Consider the following 23,361-nt stretch of genomic DNA (forward strand, 5'->3'; position numbering starts at 1 on the left):
CCACTAAGTCAGTAGTAAGACAATTTTGGAGGCAATGTTAAAATGATATGGGAGGGTTATGTTGGCACTCCTATATTTTCACATGCAATTATTTGTTGTTTACTGCATAGGAAGTAAAAAGATCGAAACGGTAAAATGTGTAATGAGCACATGTTATTCATTGTTTTAAAGAAAACACCATTATTTTTTTTTTTTTGGAGATGAGGAAAACGCCAATTGCTTCGCTGGAGTATGTAATTAAAGCTGCTACCAACAATAATAAGACTTAATTTGGTCATGTCTGCAAAAAAGCTAATGGTCCCAGCTACAATAAATAAAAATTATTATAAAATGACATAAAATGGTATGCAATTAGTGGTGCAGGTTATTATGAGTAGATGAATTCGCGCAAAATTAAAATTGATGGCATCTTGATCTCGATCTTTCTTTCATCATTTTAATTTGGACATTAGAAACTAGACATTTTGTACATTTCAAGCACTGTAGAAACTAGAGTGTTTTAGAATAGGCTTTCTTGATCTAAGCCTTTCGTTCCATGCCTGATTGTATCTGGCCCGTTGTTTCCTTTAACTACTTTGGGCCTTTGGGCCTTTTGGCCCGACCTGTTTCTGTGCCAGCTTCAACATAGTTGAGTCTTCTAAGTTCAAACTTCTAACCACCACCACCCCCAAATAAAATACAAATATATATATATATAATTTCTTAATAATAATTTTGCATCTAAAAGAATAGATAAGTTCTAACTACTTGTACTACCATTATTTATACAGTGCGTTTAGTGAGAATTTGTCATCCCATTTAGTGGCAATAATTATGATCTGAAGTGAATCAGATGTTGACAGTGGGTCTTTTGATGAGACCTATCACCTATGTCCTATGTCAATGCACGCACAATACAGATAATTATGTAGTGAGCTGTGCGTTTAAAGCCATGTGCATTATAACTTCATTAATTATGAATTGCCCTAATATAATATAATATAATATAATAGTGTCATCTTTCATACAATCATACTGTCACTCTCATAAATAAAATAAAATAAAAAAAGTCTCAATTGGGATGTGTACAGAGTCGCATCTCGCAAGTTAACAACTGCAGTCCTTTTCTTATTACACTACACATCACAGGTGCATTGATCATATCATAGCATGGAACTAAAGCACAAGATCCATATTGCGAATATTTATCTTGTGTTTTTTAAAAAAAAATTTAAAGAAATATGGTGCATCTCTACATTTTTTTTTTTTTGAAATATATTTTACGAGAATTGAACCTGTATTTTGTTTGAGAGAGACAGAATTGGTATTACTACTCTAAACCCAGGGTTCTTATTTTGTTTTTTTTGAAAAACTGATAGCAGCTATCAGTGAGTATCTAAAATCCAAACAATAAAATTACAGCAACTATAAGAAACAACATAGTCAGCAATATCGTAGCCACAACACTGCTTCCCTCATAGCCTTCTCAGCCGCCCATCCAGGATCCGCTATGCTATCTCTGAAAATTTTGTTGTTGCGTTCCTTCCACAGTATCCAAACTGCCGAGAAGAAAAGGACACCCCATTTTTTCCTTGAGACCCGGCCCTTACACATAAGCCAGGATCTTACTACTGTGTCTTGCACCGTTGGTCCCTTCTTAAAAATATCATACCCCAACAGCCATCCTAGTCGCCTCCAAAACTCCATGGCGTAACTGCACTCAAAGAAGATGTGCATCGCCGTTTCAAGTGGGCATATCTGACATATTTAACACCTCAATTCACATTGGAACCCCTTTTATTCAACACCTCATGAGTTAGAATCTTACCTTTTAGACATAGGAATACAAAGACTCGTACAGAAGGCGGGATTTTGAGCTGCCACGTGAAACTAAAGTGCCACCTTGTTTTGCCCCCTTCCGACATCAACTGATATATCGATTGAGCTGAATATTCTTGATTTAAATTCCATCTCCATATCAACTGATATATCGATTGAGCTGGTGTCCAAAAAGGGTTCTTATTTTGTGCTCCTTAATTAACTTATATGTTGTTTTTGGAGAGTGGCTAAGCTTCAAGCGCTTCGATGGAGACATATATTCAAGTGCTTTATTTTTGTGTTTTTAAAGTTCAAACACTCAATCTGAAGTGCTTAATTTGTTCTTCATACTAAAATTTGCAAGGAGACCAAAATTTACATTTTTTGAAAAATATATATATATATATATATTTTTAAAATTACTGTTTTAATATGACAAAATTCAAGATAGCGGTTTTAAAAAAATAAAATAAAAAATAGTAAAAGGATTACAAAAATATAAAAGTTGAAGTTGGTCTCCAAGCACTTTATGATATGAAGAACATGCTAAGCACTTTAAATTGACTGTTTGAAATTTGAAAACGCAAAAAAGAAGCACTTAGATATATATAGGCATTTATTCAAATGTAGAGCTTATCCACTCTCTTCGTTAAATCTCTTTCAAAAATTACTTATCACGGGAATTGAGTTCTACACCAGGGTCTGAAAATTTTAAATTTGATATACTACAAAAAAAAGATAATAACCACAATTTTATGTAAATTCCAAATTTGACACGGCCATAGCAGCATATGACAGACAGCCAATTTGTTAAAATTTTGGGAATTTAACAAATATCTCCATTTCTCCATTTTATTATTAAGCACATTGGGTGTCCGATCCTCCAACGGCTATGATTAAAAGGTGAAACTTCGGATTTGATCTCAGCTCTCCAATTACATAATTTATCTTCTTTTGATTAAATACATCTGATTTATGTATAAAAGTCTAAATTTAGTTAAAAAATATACTCACCAGATGTGCTGTCACACAATACGTTACAATTAAAATTGAACAAATATGAAATTTAGCGATATATTTATCTATTTCGTTATTTCTTTATTTCCATATTTCTCCTCTTCAATTAAGAAGACTCTACCTTCCATTTTTTTTATTTCTTTGTTTCCTTACTTCTTATTCGTTTCTATATGGATCACAATGGAAACTATTTTTTTTTATTTTCTTCTTTCTCTTTCTTTGTTTCTATACATATTGTTGTGGACAATTTAGAATATATTTCCAATATATAATATATCAATGTGTGTATGTATGTGTATATTCTAAATTAGAAACAAAGAAGAAGAATAATATAAATTAGAACATGTGTGTGGATATATATTTCTCTTATAATATGTATGTGTATATATATATCCTATACATACACATGATAATACTTTTTATTTATGTTTTTTGATATCGTTATATGTCGATATTGAATTGTTGTATGATATTTGATATTAGATTCGAATTGAGCTATTATTTGATATCATTAGTACTTAAAAATAAAGAATCATCATATCATCAAATTGTTATCAGAGTTTACGATTTATTAAAAATACATAATCATATAAATTTTTTATTAACATGTGTCTTAATTGTAAATAATTATTATTTTCATTGATATTTTTTTTTCTTATAATATGTCCCCGTTGCAACGCACGGGTATGATACTAGCATTTTTTTGATTAATTTTTGAAAATTAATAGAGCAACTTACAATTTGAATATACTAGAAGGAACATCAAACAAAATAGATGAAATATCTTATAATTTATATGTACTAGAAGTACTATGAAACATTTTTCAGGCAAGATTTTTTACGACTGTAAAAAGAACTAAAATATTTCTTAGTGTACTATTAGAAAATTTTTTTTTAATCTAAATTATTGATCCCATTCAAAAAATTACTTCTAACTATATAAAAAATTATTGTGTTCTTTCTGAGACATTCAAATTTTATGGAATTCCACAATTAACTGCGATGCATATATTAAATTTGTTTTACAAGGTTGATGATGATATGTGACACTAAGGCCTGAGGGCTTTATAATAATGAAGAAAGTTGACAGTTAACAGTTAACAGTGTGCATTAATTATTCTTATAGAAAGATATAATGCATGTTATGAAAGCAGTTACAATGCTTGATGACTCTGGTCCTTTACCGCTCCAAGAAATGGCCAACCGTTTGCTGCAAACCTCTTGGCAAACCTCAGGTCAAGGCTATTGGTGTGCTGTCCAAAAAGAGCTGGTGTACTTTATTCATTTGTGGCTGTTGGATGATTTCGAAGCAAAGGAATGCAAAAAATTTCAGGGAAAATCAGCTGCCTCCTGAGATTAATTGTGGCAAATTTAATTTTGGAAGAATTTAGGCTTTGGATGAAGTATGGGTAGATGGAAAGTATGTAGGAAGTTTTCCATTTTTTATTTTCCAGCAAGTTGCTTTTATGTATCAGTTGAACTAGATGTATGCCTAAAATCTTGACTGCATCAGTCAAGCTTTCAAAAAAAAAAAACCATTTAAGGATGTAGGAGAGCCTTCAGAGCAGGGAAGAGAGTTTGCCTGCAATCTGAAGCATTCAACTCTCGTCAAGATTCGTGCGTCATCTCAAACTGAGAGCTCAAAGCCTCAGACATCTTTTTCTTTCTTCGCGAAATTTTAGGGACAGAATCACTGTAAACAAATGCGTCGGGATGCTAAATTATAGCGACAAATGAATTATTCGAGTTGGATTCAGCAAGGTCAAAAATTCGTAATTCGGAAATAATTTAGAAACGATTCGGAATTATTCGAACCAGAGATCTCTGTCTTACAAAAGAGAAAAAAAATCTAAAAAAAATGTTATGAGAAAAATTCACGAATAATTTGTAAAATTTGCGAATTATTTGAGTTTAATTCGGTCAAAATTCGGTCAATCGAATAATTCGACATTCAGTTCAACATCACCAAAAAAAATAAATTATTCAAATTTAATTTGCCAATAATTCACAAATTTTGTGACTGTGCTTAACTATGACTAAAAAAAGTTAACTATACTGTCGTGCGGATTTAGTGCTGCCGCTGCATATCACAAAAGAAAGACCCACAAATTTTCTTCTAATAGTATATTCAAGCAAAGTTATTAGAGTAAAGCTAGCGTGTGACATGCTCACCAAGAAAGTTTGGTGAGCATAACTTCAAAAGTATATCGGATCAACGTCAAATGCCAAATCCAAACCATTGAAATCCATGTACTTCATGAGTGATGCATATACATGCAAAATTTTGAAAGTTTCGAGTTTATTTGCTACACGGTCAAGTGGTCAAAGAAATGAACATTTTATTATAAGTTATTTTATATATTCAATTTTTATTATTTCTTTGACCACTTGACCGTGTAGCAAATAAATTCGAAACTTTCAAAATTTTGCATGTATATTCATCACTCATGAAGTACATGGATTTCAACGGTTTGGATTTGACATTTGACGTCGATCCGATATACTTTTGGAGTTATGCTCACCAAACTTTCTTGGTGAGCATGTCACACGCTAGCTTTACTCAAGTTATTATATATTTAATGGAAAATGTGCTAATTAGTACATTCGCTATGTTGGATTAAAAAAAGTCAATTGTACCTAGGGCTGTAAACGAGCTGGGCCTTAGCTCGACTCGTTTATTTTGGCCCGAGCCTGGACCGAGCGAGCTGGACCTAGGTCACCCGAGCCAAAATCTCTGACTCAGCTTGTGACAAGCCAGCTCGAGCTAGCTCGCGAGCTGACGAGCTGGCTCGCTAGACTTTATTATACAAATTCAAAAAAAAAAAAAAAAAAGAAATCTCATTCAAAAAATTTAAAAAATTGTCCAGCAGGCACATCTTCAAGCAACTAAAACTCATATCATTTCTTTCCAAACTGAAAATACATCAATTTTGCATAATTGCGCCTTTGAAAATGAGACTGGACTTAAAATTATACGGGACTAAACCCTAAATCCACTGTAGCTTAACGAGCCGAGCTGGCCCGGTCCGAGCTGACCTTTGGCTCAGCTCGTTTATTTTGGCCCGAGCCTGAGCCGAGCTGGTTCATTAACAGCTCGGTCCACTACCGAGCGAGCTAGAGGCGAGCCACAAGCGAGCCACGAGCAGCGAGCTTTTTTGACAGCCCTAATTGTACCCGTGCAATATAATTATTTAGAGAAGAATTTGAATTATCTTTTTCTAAATTACTAAAATTGTTAAAATAAATTGTTGTTGAATAGATTCTACTCTTTATATGTACGTATTGACTATTCCTTACTCAACAGTCAACAGAGTAAAATAGATAAAAAAAAAAAAAAAAAAAAAAAAAGGAAAAGAAGAGAGCCAGTCCGGAAAGAACCGTACAGAAAAAGAAAGCCTCCCCTCTTCCCCGTCTGGCGTCTGGCCTGGACTGGATCTCGCTAAAAAAACACACACACACACGCTTATTAGCATATAGAGAGAAAGTGTATCCATACTTACTACCACTGCACTTTCCAGATCTGTCACAAGTAGTAATGGCGAAGGCGAGCGTCGAGGACATGGAGCTCCGGCGCGCCTGTGCGTCTGCGATCGCATCAGCTGGCGCCAAGGAGGAGGTGGTGTTCTCAATTCGTGTAGCCAAAGGTCGTGGGATCTTCGAGAAGCTTGGTCGCCTCGCTAAACCTAGGGTTATTGCTCTCACTTGTATGCCTCTTTCCTTCAATTTATATTTCACTTTTACTTCTCACACAAAATCACTTGCTTTCTCTTCGATACTTGTCATGTGTAATCACTGGCAGTACATGTTGTAAATAAATATAGAAATAGAGGTAGAATTTCATTATTGTTGGCTCAAGGCCTACTGATATGTATCCAAAGCAAGTAACAAAATGAAGAATTTATTATCAAGTTAGTATATTCTATTTAACACCTCTGTCAGGTGCTAGGCATCTGAATTTTGCTTTTAAGCAAATAATGAAGTCACAACTAAGTCCATCACCAAACATTCTAACATATTTTAGAATGGATTGTTCCGTAAAAACCACACTGACCAATGTTATAGGAGAGCAGTGGCCAGAAAGCAACTACATTGATGAGATTAAAAGTGGAAGCAAGAAAAATAGTCTTTAATTGATGGTAAAAAGAAAGCCCATAAGGTGGAAAAGAAAAGTCCAATGAAAATTTCAGCATGCTCTGCCTTGCCATGGCGAGAACAGACCTATTGTAGCTCCAATACTATTAAATAAATATAAAAAATAGCAGAGAAGAAGAATTTTATTATTGATGGGTTAATTGATTGATTGATTGAATACAAAATATGGCTCAAAGTTTTAAATACATAAAAAAAGCAAACATCAATATGAGGAACTCATTATTCTTTCTTTACTGGAGAGAATCTAGTAAAATTAAAGGTACGGCGCAATACATCAAGTTAGATGAGAAATTAAACAGAAACATATGAAGTTTTATTCCTTACAACCCTTGTCAAGTGGTTGATTTGAAGGTGCAACAAGAATTGAAATTCGAAATCAGCAATCTTAAGAAACCACAATCAGTGGTTATTTCAATTTAATAATTTATCTAATAATATATATGGTTACGGTAATATATTGCATCTAAATTGGTCTATGTGGTACAAATATTCCTGAAGATCATCCTTATCTCTCTCATTCTTTCTCTGTTTTAAACTTTGTCGAAGTAGCCCTCTCTGTTTATAAATGACGAGCTCTATGTTTTAGTGATTAATAATATCTTTCTCAACAGCAAAAAATTCGACCAGGGGTGATCAAGATAGAGCTTTCCTTCGAGTTCTCAAGTACTCAACTGGAGGAGTCTTAGAGGTAAACCCTTCTGACCTATTTAATTTAGGAAGCATGCAAAAGCAATTAATAGTACTTGTCTTCAAAAATGTAATTGTTTTGCTATATTATTTGATGTAGTTCTGGTATCCTTACCGTCTAATTCACATAATTTTTTTTTTGTCAAGCCTGGTCAATTTTTGGCTAAAATTTTAATGTTTCAGCTTCAACAATTGAAACTTGACCTGTTTATCAACCTTAGTGCAAAAATCTGTACAAAAGACAATGTTCCCTTTGTTTTGTCACACCTCTTTTTCAGTACATAATTATTGGCTTGAAAATGTAATTGTTTTTTGCTATCTCATTTGATGTAGTTCTAGTCTCCTTTACCATCTAATTCTTATAGTTATTTCGGTCAAGCTTGGTGAATTTTTGGCCACAATCCCTTTGTTGTGGCATGCCTCCTTTTCAATGCATAGGTTAAAGATAGAAAACACACATTTCTTACTGTTTGCTTTGTTCTACTATTTCCAAATATCCAGCCTGCAAAACTATATAAGCTGAAGCATCTGAGTAAAGTGGAGGTGGTATCAAATGACACGACCGGCTGTACCTTTATTTTGGTAATAACAATTTCCTTTCAATGTTTCTTCATACTTACTAGATTCACTGTTCTCACTAAGCATTCCTTTTCGTTACAGGGATTTGATAATCTACGGAACCACACTGTTGCTCCTCCACAGTGGACAATGCGTAACATAGATGACAGGTACTTGTTCATAAATTTGAAACTTTGAACCCCATGCCCCAGAAATATAGAGAAGAAAAAATGAGGTACACTTTTTAATCCTTGTTCTGATTAGTTCAGGAACCGGTTTTTTCTATCAGTCCTTAACATCTGCAAGGAGCTTTTTGGTCGACTACCCAAAGTTGTTGGTATAGATATTGTTGAGATGGCTCTTTGGGCAAAGGTAAATTTTTAAAAATAATGTACTTTACCATGAGTGTAGTGTTGACAAGTACCTATGAGCTCAAGCTAAGTTTAAAGCAACATACTTCTTGTTTGAAGGAAAATACTCCAACAGTTACTAATGAGGTGAGCAGTGATAATGGGCCCACGGCAGAAGTGCCGGTAATGAGAGAAATCAAAGTTACTGTAGAAAAAGATTTGGTCTCCCAGGCTGAAGAGGAGGATATGGAATCCCTTCTTGACACGTAAGTTCTATCATTGCTAAGCTTATTTTTATTTATCTGTTTTACTGCAGGCCCCATTAATGACAGCACCTGATGGTAATTAATGGAACTTCCATAATGTAGCAAAATAAATTAGATCAAATTATTTGGATTTGGTTGTTTCTTATAGGCCTATTATGTGTCTTTTTTACCAGCCTCTAAGTTGCCTAAATGTTGGGCGGAGTATCAACTGTCAACAGTCCTAGGCTCAGTAAAGTGTCAATCCTAGGTGTAGTCAGTGTTGATTAATTGGGTACATGTTGACCCAGATTCAGGTGTCATCCTGTATCGAAGTTAAAATGTGCATGTGTTGGTGACACTTTTTTCTGCTTTTTTTCTGGGAGATCTATGCTATTTTTCCATTTCCTAAGCAGAGAATTCCTAAGAAACAATAACAACAGCGAAAATTCACTTGGAAATCCATTGAAAATTTTCTGTTTATGAACATTTTTATTGACCATACCTTGTGAGATCATCAATGTTCCTCTTTTCCTGTTGATTTATTTATTTACTCCAATTCTACACACAAATTGCTCGTGTAACAATTTCCATACCCTAACAGGCAAAGGACTACATACCAGCACATTGCCAGACTCATACTATGCCAAACAATATATTGAAATTATATGAGAAAACCAAAATTTTGAACAAGAAGAACTAAAGTCAAGCTATTAAGTGTTCTGTACTAGTCAGTATTCATTATTTGCATACTTGATCAGTACAGTATGCCTTGTTATACCATCTCATTAGTCATGTACTGTGAATTCAAGGTTGTTAGTGAATAATACAGGTATGTACTGGGTGTTGGCGAGGCCGATGCATTTTCAGAAAGGATGAAAAGGGAACTCCATGCATTGGAAGCAGCAAACGTTCATTCCCTGATGGAAAGTGAATTTCTCATTGAGGAGGTAATGAATCTAAGTGTTGTTTCATTTCAATTTTTTTTTTTTTTTTTTTAAATAGTGGATGACATCCACGAGTTACCCTAGAAACTACCAATGTCTGTACATTGTTTAAATGGTACACATCTCAGTATCAGTGGGGTGAAATAAAATTCTAAATGGTAACTGGAAATAATAACATGATTTTGGGGTCTAAAAACACCCATCAGAACTAACAACAAACAACTGGACAACATCTCAAATCACACACCTGTTCCAGACTAACAAAATGACAGATAACCAGTTTTACATCTAAATCCCTTGAACTCCTGTCACTAAGTCAAGTTCTCCTTCAAACCCCGGGACCTGGCCTCTTACAACACTTCTGGCACCTGGATAGTGAAACCTCCTTGTATCTTCTCTTACCAGCACCTATTCCAGCACCTCTGGTTTCATTTCAGTTACTTGACAGATAACCTATACCTGATTCCTGCTTGTGAATTGCACTGCTGGTCACTTGCTTGAGTTGCAGGTTTTGCAAGGATTAGAAGCAGCTCGTGGTTGTGTTGATGACATGGATGAGTGGCTTCGTATATTCAATACAAAACTTAGGCATATGAGAGAAGACATTGCTTCGGTACATTTTTTTCCCTTTACCTGTCTAGATTTTGCATCGAGTTATGCATATATGGAGGACTTTTCAATATATTTTGTTTATGTCGTCTCGCCTTCTTGTTGCAATTAATTACACATCACATTCTCCTTTCTTTGGTCATTTTGAGCTGGTTAGTCTTAAGGACTAAAATGTAATTAAGAATAATGTCATGTTCCTACAACTGCTTATGAAGTGATATACATCAAGGATTAAAAATTAGAATTTTGTACTGTTTCAGTACCCTTGGAAACCCTAAAGGAACAAATACAGAGCAAAATATCTGTAACCATTATCAGATTATAGTCAATTGAGAGGAGAAAAATGAAAAAAAAGAACAACGGATAAAGAGGCCATCCTGGTTTTGGACCACCATCGACTCTGAAATTTTAGAAAGAATAATCTAATGTATACAATCTAAATTTCATTAAAATTATGGTTTCGGGTGCTGCTGAATTTGAAATGTTTGCAAATCACAGAAACTTAAAATTTCAATTCTTGATGTATATGATGTACAGGACCGAGAAAGCAGGTAGATGTAAAAAAAGGTTCAAACTTCTGATTAGAACTTGAATATTAGATATAGCAATGGGCCATGTTGCACCCAACCCAAACCCAGCCTGGCCTGGAAGTCTTTCGGTCAGGTAACCTTGTGGGTGGTAGATTGAGTCTAGTTGACTGTTGGGCTGCACATAACAGAAGTGACATCTGTCCATTTCCATCCAATTTACTGACAATTGATAATATAATTTCAACATGTTTGTCTAGAAACTTGTACTAGATTTGTTTAACTTAAATCTGTTTTATTTATTTATTGCAGTGGTAAGATGAATTGGCAGGGACTTAATGTCTTTATATTATCGACATTCTTCATGTCGTCCAGCTTAAATCTCAAGTTTTCAATAATGATCATCTTTTTTTTCCATTTTGTAGATTGAATCCCGTAACAATAAGTTGGAGATGCAATCTGTTAATAACAAAGCTCTTATGGAGGAGCTTGACAAGCTGCTTGAACGGTTGCGTATTCCTTCAGAGGCATGTCCATATTTCTTCCCTTCTGCAATACTTGAATTGAAGTTGTAGTTTTGCTAGTTCACATCCTTTTTTAATCAATGCCGCAGTTTGCTGCATCTCTAACTGGCGGGTCATTTGAGGAGTCACGAATGCTTAAAAATGTAGAGGCGTGTGAATGGTTGGCAGGAGCCATTCGCAGTATTGAAGTGCCCAATCTTGATCCCTCCTACACCAACATGCGAGCTGTAAGCTTCTTATTTAATTCATAAATCATGTAGGGATATTGGTAACATAGTGTGCTGAGCTTCTAAACAGTAGTGACATAGCAATTTGGGGGGCTTTGAGTATATGTTGTCAAAACGTTAAAGAAATGTCTGCGTATCCATCTTGATGTTGGAGGGATTTTAGCACCAGCATAATGGTATATATTGCCTGCTACATTTTATGAGAGACTCGGCTCTATTAAAATGGATAACTGATATGAGCAAGTCTACCACTTGCTTACGTTTAACATATGTTACTGATTGAAGCATGCTAGTATTGAAGCTTTTACTTTGGTGCATGAAGTATAAACTTTATTATATATTCTGTTTAGTATATTAGATTTTATATTCTAATGGATAATTGATACTGTATTATGTTATATTCTTAGAGATATGTTATTAACAATTTTGTTGTAAGAACTTTGGAAAAATCAGTTTCAACATAATGTATGTATCGTGCTAAAACATTAAAAACTTAATTACCCCATGAATGCTAAGAACTGCCCAACACTATTTAGAACATTGATGATAAGTTTATGTTTGTAGCTTGTATTTATATCGTGAACTATCTACTTCTGAGGGATTTATCGATTTTATTTATATGAAGCATGAAGTTTTACTCTTGCAAAATGTTGGTAAATTCATGTAGAAGAATTCTGGCATTTTAGTTGTTGAGCTGCTTCTATGTGCTGCCTGTACTAAAAGTGTATGTTCTCTACATGGTTACATTTGTTCAGGTCAGGGAAAAGCGCGCTGAGTTAGAAAAGCTGAAGACAACATTTGTCAATCGAGCATCGGAATTTCTTAGACACTATTTCTCGAGTTTGGTAGATTTCATGATAAGTGACAAGAGCTACTTCTCTCAGGTAATTCTGGAAATGGGTGATATTTGTCTAGCTTTTAGTTTGAGAGTTCACAATTTGATCTCCTTAAATGGTTTACAGAGAGGACAGTTGAAGAGGCCAGATCATGCTGATCTGAGATACAAATGCCGCACATATGCTAGGCTTCTCCAGCACTTAAAGGTTCTTTTTCTATTCTTAAGTTAACTTGATGCTTCTGTTTTCCTCTTGTTGAAGCTAACAGCAATTTATTTTTGTTTAGAGCCTAGACAGGAGCAGCTTAGGCCCTCTGCGGAAGGCCTATTGCCAGTCTCTTAATTTGCTGCTTCGTCGTGAGGTACACAATTTCTTTCCTTGACTTTTTGGAAAAACATTTAATTTTTTAATCATACTTCTAAAGTACGTCAAACAAGACTTCTATGCAATTTCTTATATGACAATAATCTTATTAATTAGGTGTTAGAAATTTCTCATACTTCAGAAATCTTATTCTAAAATTGGAACTGAAAATGGACATAATGTGCCCTTTCATGATTACAGAAAGCTATCTAGTTTTGCTATTTTCGTCTTGACTATAGTGAATCATGCTAACCAATACAGAATAGACTAGAAAAATTCATAGTCAACATTTTTTTCTACAAAACCCTAACATCAATAATTACTATACTGTTGTTATTATACATTTATCCTAGCATTGTTATCAGTATGTGTACTAGTATTTATTGTTGCTGCTACTAAAGTTCATACAATCTGCAATTGGCCATGAGAAAGAGTTAATGAACTCTAATAAAAAAATGGCAGGCACGTGAATTTGCAAATGAACTGAGAGCAAGTACGAAAGCATCCAGGAATCCAACAGTATGGCTTGAAGGATCTACTGGAGGTAGCCAAGCACCAAACAGTGCTGACACTTCCACCGTCTCCGAGGCTTACGCAAAGATGCTTACCATATTTATCCCTCTCCTGGTTGATGAGGTTTTTAATTCCTGCATTATTTGAATAAGCTTCCTTTTTTATGATCCTGGCAAATTCATAAATTCGCCTTGGTCTTAAGCAGTAGGGTTTATTGGAAATTACACCCATGTATGATATCATATTTGCAAAATTGCACCAAATTACCATATTTGCGATTATCACCCAACAGAAGTAGATATTTGTTGATGAGACCCCATGCCAGAATATAGTAATGGATGATATTCTGTAAGATTTTGACAATTTTTCTCCAAGTCTCAAGTTTGAACTAATAATAGTCCAGCCAGGGGGCTAATAATTAGTAAGCTGTAGATTTTGGTTTAATTAGTAGGAAAAGAGGCCAATATATTCTTGATGCTATATTTCTCTGGTCATTTAGCAGCTTTTGCTGTTCTGTCCAAAAAAATCAATGCCAACTTAAACACTAGGTATTCTGATTAAAGAAATTTAAATGATGTTAATTTTGCTTTATATTGGATCTAGTTTCTTAGAAAAGAAAAATTATGCCATAATACTTCATTAAATGGATGTTAACCTTTTCAACTCCACAAGAACGATGAATGGGGAAAGGCATAACAATATTCTTCTATTTATTGTTCTAAATTTAATAATATCTCAAGATTTCCTCGGAAAAAAAAAATATCTCACCATACTCATATTACTAGTGCCATGGACTTCCCAGTTGAAAAAGCTTACCATATCAATTATGACCTTTGCTCATTAGCTCATTAGAGATTTTTTTTCTGTACAGAGTTCGTTCTTTGCTCATTTCATGTGCTTTGAAGTACCAGCCCTTGTTCCGAATGGTGGTCCCGCTATCAATAAGAAAGGTGCAAAGGACCGTGACGATGACGATGATGATTTAGGCATTATGGATCCTGATGGAAATGACATGAAACCTGGTACTTCAACGCCCCCTCCCTTTTATGTACTTTGATAGGCATCGTTATTAGATATCTAATAGTAATGTCAATATACTCGTTCAGACAATGGCACCTCAGAGTTGGGAACACTAAATGAAGCTCTTCAAGAGTTGCTTGATGGTATCCAGGTACATTGTATTTTCTTTGTTTATATTGATTGATAGAGAATTAGTTTTATGCCTTCATGCTAATTTTTCTGGTTACTTCCAATAAAGGCAGGTTGGAAGGGGCTAATTGAAGAGAAGATGACTAAATGTTCCGTCTTTATTTTCCTTTTTCTCTTTGTTGCTAAAGTGTACTATTTTTTTCTCCTATTATAGGAGGACTTCTATGCTGTGGTAGATTGGGCTTACAAGATAGACCCATTACGGTGCATATCAATGCATGGAATCACCGAGAGGTATCTCTCTGGTCAGAAGGCTGATGCTGCTGGATTTGTGCGTAAATTACTCCATGATTTGGAGTCTAAAATTTCTGTCCAATTTGGTCGGGTAAGTCTCTTCTCCCTGTAATTAATCTTTAAAATTACCAACTCTCTAGTCTATTGGTAATGACTTTTGCTGTCTTTGTCTAGTTTGTTGATGAGGCGTGCCACCAGATTGAGAGAAATGAACGTAACATTCGTCAGATGGGAGTCCTATCATATATACCAAGGTTTATATTGACCATAATTTTGATGGTTTTATTGAATTCCACTAGAACAGTTGAGATATGTAATATTTCTGTGCTTCATTTAGGTTTGCTACTCTTGCCGCACGGATGGAACAGTATATCCAAGGTCAATCCAGGGAACTGGTGGACAAGGCGTATACCAAACTTGTCTGTTGCTTTACCTAACTTTTGACATCCTTCATTTTACTTTTCTATAGAATTATGAATTTTTTTGTAACTTCTATTATAGATATAGATAAATTACTGATTTTATTGACCTTGTGAGCAGGTGAGCACTATGTTTACAACTCTAGAAAAGATTGCACAAAGTGGAGACCCGAAAGGAGCTGACATAGTATTATTGGAGAATTATGCAGCTTTCCAGAATAGGTAATTAAGAAACCATATAAAAGATAATTTTACTTGTTTAATTGGCATTTCTTCTTCTTATGTCATTTATTTGGTTTAATGTAGTTTGTATGATCTGGCAAATGTGGTGCCAACACTAGCTAAGTTCTATCATCAAGCTAGTGAAGCTTATGAGCAGGCATGCACTCGCCATATTGGTGGCATTATTACTGGGGTATATTCATTATTTCCTTTTATTTAACTGGTTACTGTACTTTGTTTTACTTGAAGGTATCAGACCAAAAGCCATCTGAGCAAAAATCAGATGCAGTATTACAACATGCAAAAATAAGTTCCAGCCATACTTAAATCACACACCTAATGATTCTCATTTTTTTTTCCAGCAATTTAGCCGGCTGTTTGAATTTCACCGGAGGATTGAGGAACTCAGTTTCACAATTACACCTGAGGAGGTTAGTTAAAGAAACATTTTTTTTATTATCATGTTAACAACTTGACATCATCAAAAATCACCAATCATTGTTTTCTCAAAAACACGTCAATAATAAAGGACTCAAAATATGATTGTAGTAGTTACAAGTCTTGTATTGTTGTTACTTTTCTTCTTTGATAAATTGATTCTTGAAAATGTAGATACCTTTCCAGCTGGGTCTCTCAAAATCAGAATTAAGGAAGGTGGTCAAAACTAGCTTATCAGGGGTAAGCTACTAACATATATATTTTCAACATCTATTTAAATGAATTTTCAAATGAAACAGTTAGGCCGATTTTTTCTTCTGGCAATAGCAACAAGAAAATTGACATTCTTGCATATGTAACATTCTTAATACTGATGTATGGCAGATAGACAAGTCAATAAATGCTATGTACAGAAGGTTGCAAAGGAATTTAACCTCAGAGGAGTTGCTTCCCTCCTTATGGGACAAATGCAAGGTAATATTTTCGGAAGATTTAAATACCTCCACTTTTGTGCCTCGACTTGCCTTCCATTTTAAAATTTTAATAATTCAAAATCTAAAATTCAAATTCAAATTCAAATTCAAATTGAAATATAAAAAACCGAACAATTAGATATTGCCTATCATTTTCTCTATGCACACGATAAATTTACAGCAATTCAACTTTGTTATGGTCAACATCAACACTTGAAAATGCAGTGATCCAGATAATTTCTGCATGTTAGTTGTATATTCCTGTTGTTGTTGGCTGTGGAATTTAGATTGCTATTTTGTTTGGTAAAATATGTGTATTTAAATATTTCAGAAAGAGTTCTTGGAGAAATATGACAGTTTTGTGCAGACAGTGATGAGAATATACGGGAATGAGAATATTCCATCAGTAGATGAAATGCGGGAGCTACTCTCTTCCCTGTAGATTGCTGTATATTTTGTGAATGGTATCATATCCTAGTCCTTGAGTTTGTAACTTCATAGTTTTTAGTCTTAGTAGTAACTCGGGTTATTTGTGTATTGGAGATATTGACAGGACATCCGCAAACATTTTATTTTACCATTGCAATAATAATTAAGCTTCAAGTCATGCACCATTTCATGGAAGCGGCTATTGTTTAAAAGAGCTAAAAGATTAATTAGATTATTGAAAATATCCATGAAATATTTTCTTCATGCTAACCCTCTGCTGCGATGCGATGGCAATGGACAGCGCATTTAATAATACGATAGAAATAGTGACGGGGTTGACCGTTTATTATGTTCCTAAACAATTACTAACAAAATGTAACCCTAATTCCATTGCAATGCGGGGAGGGGGTTTAATTAGACTAGGGTTTGAGAATAATACAAAACGAAATTATTCATCTGAATAGCATGAAAGTTTGCCAAGAATGTATTAACGAAAAATATAATTTAAATTACATCTCAACTAAATATTTTTTTTGTTCCAAAGGCTATATTATTGAATTTCCTTCATCTTCCTGAACAAAAATTTTACATAGAATCGAAGCGTCCATTTTAAATTTTACATAGAATCGAAGCATCCATCTGCCCTGAACCTTGTCCCACAAAATTGCGACTGAGATTCCTATGATTGAGAGACGTACGTTGTCAAGAAAAATCGAGATTTATATATTCCATGTGCACATCGAGTCTTCTAATCTGATTTCTTTTACCAGTATAAAGGACAAAATATTCAAATTTTATCGATTTGAAACGATACCTTTGTTCAAAATACCTTCTTTAATAACTATTTTCACATAAAATTAATTATGATAACAAATTACTATATACTCTGTAATTTGTGCTCACTTTTTGGATCTGATCTTTATGGTCTGCACATTTTTTGTGAAATTCTATGAAAAATGAGCTCATGAGAAAACTCAGTCAGAATTTCATTCTCATTCGAAATATCCTCTTCCAATCCCAAGCTCTATTATCATCAAAATAATAAACTCAGATCTCATTCTTTAGCTTCTCTCTAATCTCACCCTTTTCTGTTCCTTCTTCCCATGTAATAAAAAACACATCCTTTTCTTTCATTTTTGAAAATTAACATCAAGGAACCTGTGTCTAAAGGATGCAGATCCCATTTCCCATAACAAATTAACATCATCTCGTCGTTTTTTCCCTTGAAATCGGGTAAATCATCGCAAAACAATCCAAATTCCGAAATTTCAGCTCATGATTGTTCAAATTTCAACGCATTGTTCAAGTCATTGATTTCGATTCAAAATGTTTCTATCCAGAGAAGAATAAATTTCGCGCTTTCCAAATATTTTACGAAGAAGATAAATAAAATACATAAAGAGAAACAAAAATAAAACTTAGAAGCCAAATATGAAACCTCAATAAACTATTGCGTTCAGAATGAGTAGGAGGTTTGTTAATCAACATTGAATCTTCAGACCATCAATTCCTCATAACGCAATAAAATAAAAGATCATCAAAGAACAAATCACCAAAAAAGGAAAAAAGAAAAAAGTTGCATGATTTATGAGTGTTTATCTCAGACAAATGCCTCGTTTGTCCCCATTTTGGATGGATCAATTTGAATGGATTTGACCCACCTCGGACTCGTCATCTGTTTTCTCATCACGGAAAAACACTGAATCATAGATGTTGTTATCTAAACTGAGAAAGAACGAAAACCAAATAAAAACTAGAGAAGAGAGAGAAGAGAATATGGAAAGAGAGGGCTCGATGACCTCGTTATATAAAGCAACCAAAACAAAACTAGGGTTTTGGTGAGTGGCGGCGAATCGGCGATCTAGCCCATTCCTATTCCTGGGGGCTTTGCAAATTTAACCTATCTATCAACGACTATGAATCTATGATTGCTAAGCCCAACTACAATTTCAGTTGATACGAGTTGGGCCCTTTTCTACATGGCCTGTATTATTTGTCTTGCACCTTTTCGGCCCACAAGTATTATTTGTCTTACACCTCTTCGGCCCACAAGTATTATTTGTCTTACACCTCTTCGGCCCACAAGTATATATATATATTTTATCGATTTTGTTCACACGTCGGATATTGAAATCACCAAATAATTGTTAATCTTAAAATATCAAATATTTTGATATAAATTCATTTCTAAAAGGCACATTAACTTTTTGTGCACATTTATTTTTAATCAATTTGGACACATTATTTTAATTTTAATTTGGGCGCATTTGAGATTCTAAAATCACAAAACTGGCAATTTCCCCAATAATTGTGCGTTACAATTAATGCAATTTCCCTATCATCAGATACATGCATGGTTGTTGTGCTTTCTCATGTTTTGGTCCCCTTTGTTCTTTGATTTGGATTGTAGCAACAAAATTAACCAACCAACTAACTAACTAACTAACTAAAGAGCATGCAGTTAGTTGGAGTTGGAGAGAGAATAAATCTTGGGTTGAGTTGAATTAGCGTGAGAGCAAGGCAACACACGAAGGAGGCAAGGCTGCTGACTCTCCTTATTTCTTCTTTTTAATTTGCTTGCTCATGGCTTAAATACAATTAATTAATTATCTGACTAACTAAATACTAATTATTTGTTGTGATATGGAATAAGGAAGGAAGGAATAAGAGGAGGGTATATTTATCAATTTATTTTATAAATTAACTAAATAAAAGGTTAAATAAATAAAATACGATAGAAGAAAAAAATACAAGTTTTTATAAAAATATTGAATATTACGGTTTTTTCAACATAATTACTGTTTTGAAAATTTGGGATACCAGAACTCTATCTTGAAACAATTTGGATACATACATCCTGAAAAAGCAATGTTTACAGATATTATAGAAATAACATCAATACTGGAAAAGTTGCAATCATCTGTGATACCTAGAAAATGTATTAAGAATTTAAGATGTAGTCTTTAATTAATGAAATAACAAACTTGTTTTTTTTTTTTTTCAAAGAAGTTGAAGATGTAGTCTTTCAAATTTTAATATTTATAATGTATATATTCTCCATTTAAATTTTGCACTTACGAAATCTCACAGTTAGTGAACATTGTTCTTTGTCACTAAATAAAAAAAAAAACCCATCTATAACCTGAGCCAAAAGGAGATAAGGTCGACCGCTTAAGATCTAAAGGCGATTGGAGGCGATGGCGCCGCCTTCCACCCCTCCCATCCTCCGGTCCACTCATCTATTTTGTTTGAGCAGGTGATTTCGTCAAGTGTATTTGGATACTGCTCTTCATTTTGACTTTTGTTCGAGCATGTATTTCTGCTCAGTGGATCTGACCACTGTAATCGGCGCTTATGTCTAGTGGATTTGGCTATTGCTCTTCGTTTCGACCACCACATTGCCTCTCCAAAATGAGCGGTTCGCTTTTTTCTTCTCCTCTTCAATCTCCTGCGCCCTTCTTCCTCTCTTTGACAATGGAAGAATAAGTGGAACGAGTTGTACATATAGTTACTTATATTATATGTTTGTTGTTTTGTGTTAGTTATTTGCTTGTGTCATGCTTCTTCTTCTCTCCCTCTCTTGCTCTAATAAACTTTTCTGATTTCAACTCTGGCGACTCTCACTCGGAGAGGTGACCAGGTTAATATAGTTCATGGTCGAGTTTAATTCAGTGCATTATTAGTTGCACACTTCTCTGAGCGGTGATTGTCCTAGTCTGATAAATCAGTTACTGGTTTTGTATGATTCAGTGTCTTTTTCGGTCGTGTACAATAAAGGGTTTGATACGGTGTAGTCTTTCATAAGAAACAAGACAAATATGCACACAGTAAAACCAATTACTAGGCTCATACAATTACAATCAAGTAAGGATAATTAAATTTGTGTCCACATAATTTATATACCTTGTGTGTGTTTATTTGTTTACAGTTGAATGTTTTTAAAGACACTTATTGTCTAATATCATGTAATAGCTGGTTTGTAACTTTTTTTTAATCAATTTAATTGCCTACTTGCTTTAAAAAAAAATATAAAGTGCAACTCTTCATACTATCTTCTTTACGCACGAAACCTAACAAATGAGGTGCGTTTTAAATTCATTATATTTAAGACTGGCTTTGATGATTATATCTAAATGACACATTAGATTGGTTGGCTCTAGAATTAAAGCTTGGTGACTTGGCATGGTCTTCTCATTTCTCAGCCTAACCTCTCCTGTTAACTCTTTGTAACCAATTGACTTTAAATAGAAGGAATTAAACTAATAGCTTTATATATATATATATATATAACCAAACAAATTGGTATTCCGTACTTCAATCACAGAAAGCAATTACATAAACACGAAAGTAGCCACATATATATAGCTATGACCAACAAATTAAAAATAAATTAAACTTCCAAGTGACATGTGGAAGATTACTTAAATGCAAATACAATAATTATTTAACCAAAGCTTCATTTACAAAGAATATATAAGCTGAAGCTTGGTTTCTTTAAAGGATAAATGTAATGCAACACCAGGCGGGATAGACGAATAGAAGGAGGATCCCGATAGAGTTGGAGATGCCATTGCTTCGGGTGAAAGAATTCCGGAAGCCTCCGGAAGCTCTGATGTGCTCTTGGAGGAGGTAGACCCCGATGGCCAGGCATATTATTACAGCGAAGATAGTGCCGCGAACGGTATAGGCGAAAAAGCTTGGTGCCACTACTAGGAGAAGGATTAGAGACGCAGGCATGTCAAGCCAATCTACAATAATTAATTATTATTTGTTATTCCAAATACAGAAATCTTCCACCTGTATTTGACTTAGTATACTTATTTTATTTGTGGAATTGTTTTGTATATGGATCACAAAATGAATAAAAAATTTGTTCACCAGGGAAATGTTTGGGAAAGAAGAGGCGCAGAACGACAGCAACAAATGCAATCCACATCCCAACCTCACCTCTGAATATCAAATCAATCAATCAATCAATCAATTTAACATTCAATTAAATTTATTGCTGAGGTAACATGTAAATATGAAGCATGGTAAAGGTAATTAAGAAGTTGATTAATTACCTGAAGAGATTAAAGATCAAACCCGGAAGACAGAAGAAAATATAAGGAACTAAGAGAGAAGTGAGAATGTTTGTTTTCCAGTTTGTGCGGTCCAGTACTAACAAGTATCTGCATCACAAAAGCAGAAAAAAAAAAGGGAAAAATAATTTAAAATCAGCAAAAACTATAGCAGATATAATAACTAACTAGAATAGAATTATGAATGACTTCAATTAATTACATGGCAGCAATTGTGGCAAACCACTGAAGAAACCCAGAGGCAAAACCGCCGAGGCCACCAGCCAGGAAAATGGCATGGGTGGCCAGATTGCGGGCTGCATGTCCGATCTCGTTCAGGTCTGATCCGAGTTGATCCGACATGTCTGTCTTCATGGCCAGGTACTTGAAGCTCACCATATTTTGTGAACTAGGAGAGAACAACAAGAGTAGAGAAGAATTGCCAATGGATTGATACCTTTTAAGTATTTCGTCGACCTAATTATGAATTCATTAAGGACACGTGTAATGACCACATGGTCATGGGCACAAAACAGGTAGGTACAGATTCTCTGTTGCACAAACAGTGTTCTCCTTAGAGCTCAGCAAATAGCCTCAGATGTCGGCCTCGTCAGGTCTAAATTATTTCAATAAACACTTTATTTGATCATAGTTAACAATAAAGGACGACCTAGTGTTGCGTTGTTAGTAGAAGTGTAGAACAGCGATTAATTTGTTTTTGTACAAGTGGACGGAACCTAATATGTTATTCTTCAAATCTCAAAACTTGCGCTCTAGCTTAGTACAGGTGTACAGATAAGCGATAACCACAGCAGCCAACCATGAGAGCGTAGAATTATTAAAGATTTGTGGACCACAGAAACGATCAGTCGGCAGCTAAATACGACGTGGCTTTTTGATATTTGTTGATAGTGACATGGCATCTATATTAATGCAAACGGATATACATAGATAGGGGAGAGAATAAAAACCAAAATTAAAACGGACTTATTGTTAAGAAAATTCAAAATTTGACCTTGGGTGCATATTTCGTTCCTCTTAATTCTCTCTGAACAAATTATATGGTGCATCTCGCTTTCAACGCTATCATCTTTTCCATTCAATTCTAAGTTCAAGCATTGACGAAAATGCAGGGTAATTTGTATTGAATCAACACTCCTTCCATTTCTCTTCGTTTATCCGATACGTACTTCCAAGCATGAAAACAAATTCGGAATGTGAAAACAAGGCAAGGCTTTAAATTCGTGAAATTAATTAAAAAGTACCTTTGAATACAAATAATATAATATAAATATTGATCCGATTCGAAAATTAAAAAAATATATATTAGTAATTCAGAAATTTTGTGAATATCACGAATAATATGGATGGTAAATTATTCCTGAAATTCATTTAATTTGACGCTGCAGATGCATTAATTTAATATGAATGCATCATGGTCATTAGGGGTGCAAACAGATATCATCCAATCGTATCCAAAAATCATATACGAATATCCGATATCTGAACATCCGTGCGGATACAGATA

The 23,361-nt window shown here is 34.4% G+C and overlaps 2 protein-coding genes and 1 non-coding gene across 4 annotated transcripts; 1 reads left to right on the forward strand and 2 right to left on the reverse strand.

Moving 5' to 3' along the window:
* Positions 1-6,154: 6,154 nt before the first annotated feature.
* LOC144573857 (exocyst complex component SEC3A-like) lies at positions 6,155-16,954 on the forward strand. Of its 2 annotated transcripts, XM_078323624.1 has the most exons (25): positions 6,155-6,518; positions 7,578-7,654; positions 8,155-8,235; positions 8,314-8,381; positions 8,481-8,583; positions 8,682-8,827; positions 9,636-9,753; positions 10,259-10,363; positions 11,312-11,413; positions 11,500-11,637; positions 12,393-12,521; positions 12,600-12,680; positions 12,760-12,834; positions 13,299-13,472; positions 14,221-14,371; positions 14,456-14,520; positions 14,713-14,883; positions 14,967-15,046; positions 15,130-15,211; positions 15,333-15,433; positions 15,518-15,626; positions 15,796-15,864; positions 16,046-16,111; positions 16,256-16,345; positions 16,676-16,954. In XM_078323624.1, exons 1-25 carry the CDS (start codon positions 6,350-6,352, stop codon positions 16,784-16,786), a joined length of 2,661 nt encoding a protein of 886 aa, XP_078179750.1. In that variant the 5' UTR covers positions 6,155-6,349; the 3' UTR covers positions 16,787-16,954. The 2 variants fall into 2 exon arrangements, with proteins under 2 accessions (XP_078179750.1, XP_078179751.1); XM_078323625.1 differs by lacking the exons at positions 6,155-6,518; positions 7,578-7,654; positions 8,155-8,235 and having other exon boundaries at positions 8,363-8,381; positions 8,476-8,583.
* A 1,414-nt stretch (positions 16,955-18,368) lies between these two features.
* Positions 18,369-18,468, reverse strand: LOC144574454 (small nucleolar RNA SNOR75). The gene has a single exon (XR_013518222.1). It is a non-coding gene; the product is annotated as a small nucleolar RNA SNOR75 (small nucleolar RNA).
* A 2,552-nt stretch (positions 18,469-21,020) lies between these two features.
* On the reverse strand, positions 21,021-22,293 carry LOC144573858 (cold-regulated 413 plasma membrane protein 1-like). Its single transcript, XM_078323627.1, has 4 exons — positions 22,057-22,293; positions 21,837-21,944; positions 21,652-21,722; positions 21,021-21,521 (listed from the first exon to the last, which is right to left on the reverse strand). Exons 1-4 carry the CDS (start codon positions 22,230-22,232, stop codon positions 21,268-21,270), a joined length of 609 nt encoding a protein of 202 aa, XP_078179753.1. The 5' UTR covers positions 22,233-22,293; the 3' UTR covers positions 21,021-21,267.
* Between the last annotated feature and the right edge of the window lie 1,068 nt (positions 22,294-23,361).

The sequence above is a fragment of the Carex rostrata genome, chromosome 22 (assembly GCF_964058835.1).
Source record: "Carex rostrata chromosome 22, lpCarRost1.2, whole genome shotgun sequence".
In the NCBI taxonomy this organism is placed as follows: Eukaryota; Viridiplantae; Streptophyta; class Magnoliopsida; order Poales; family Cyperaceae; genus Carex; species Carex rostrata.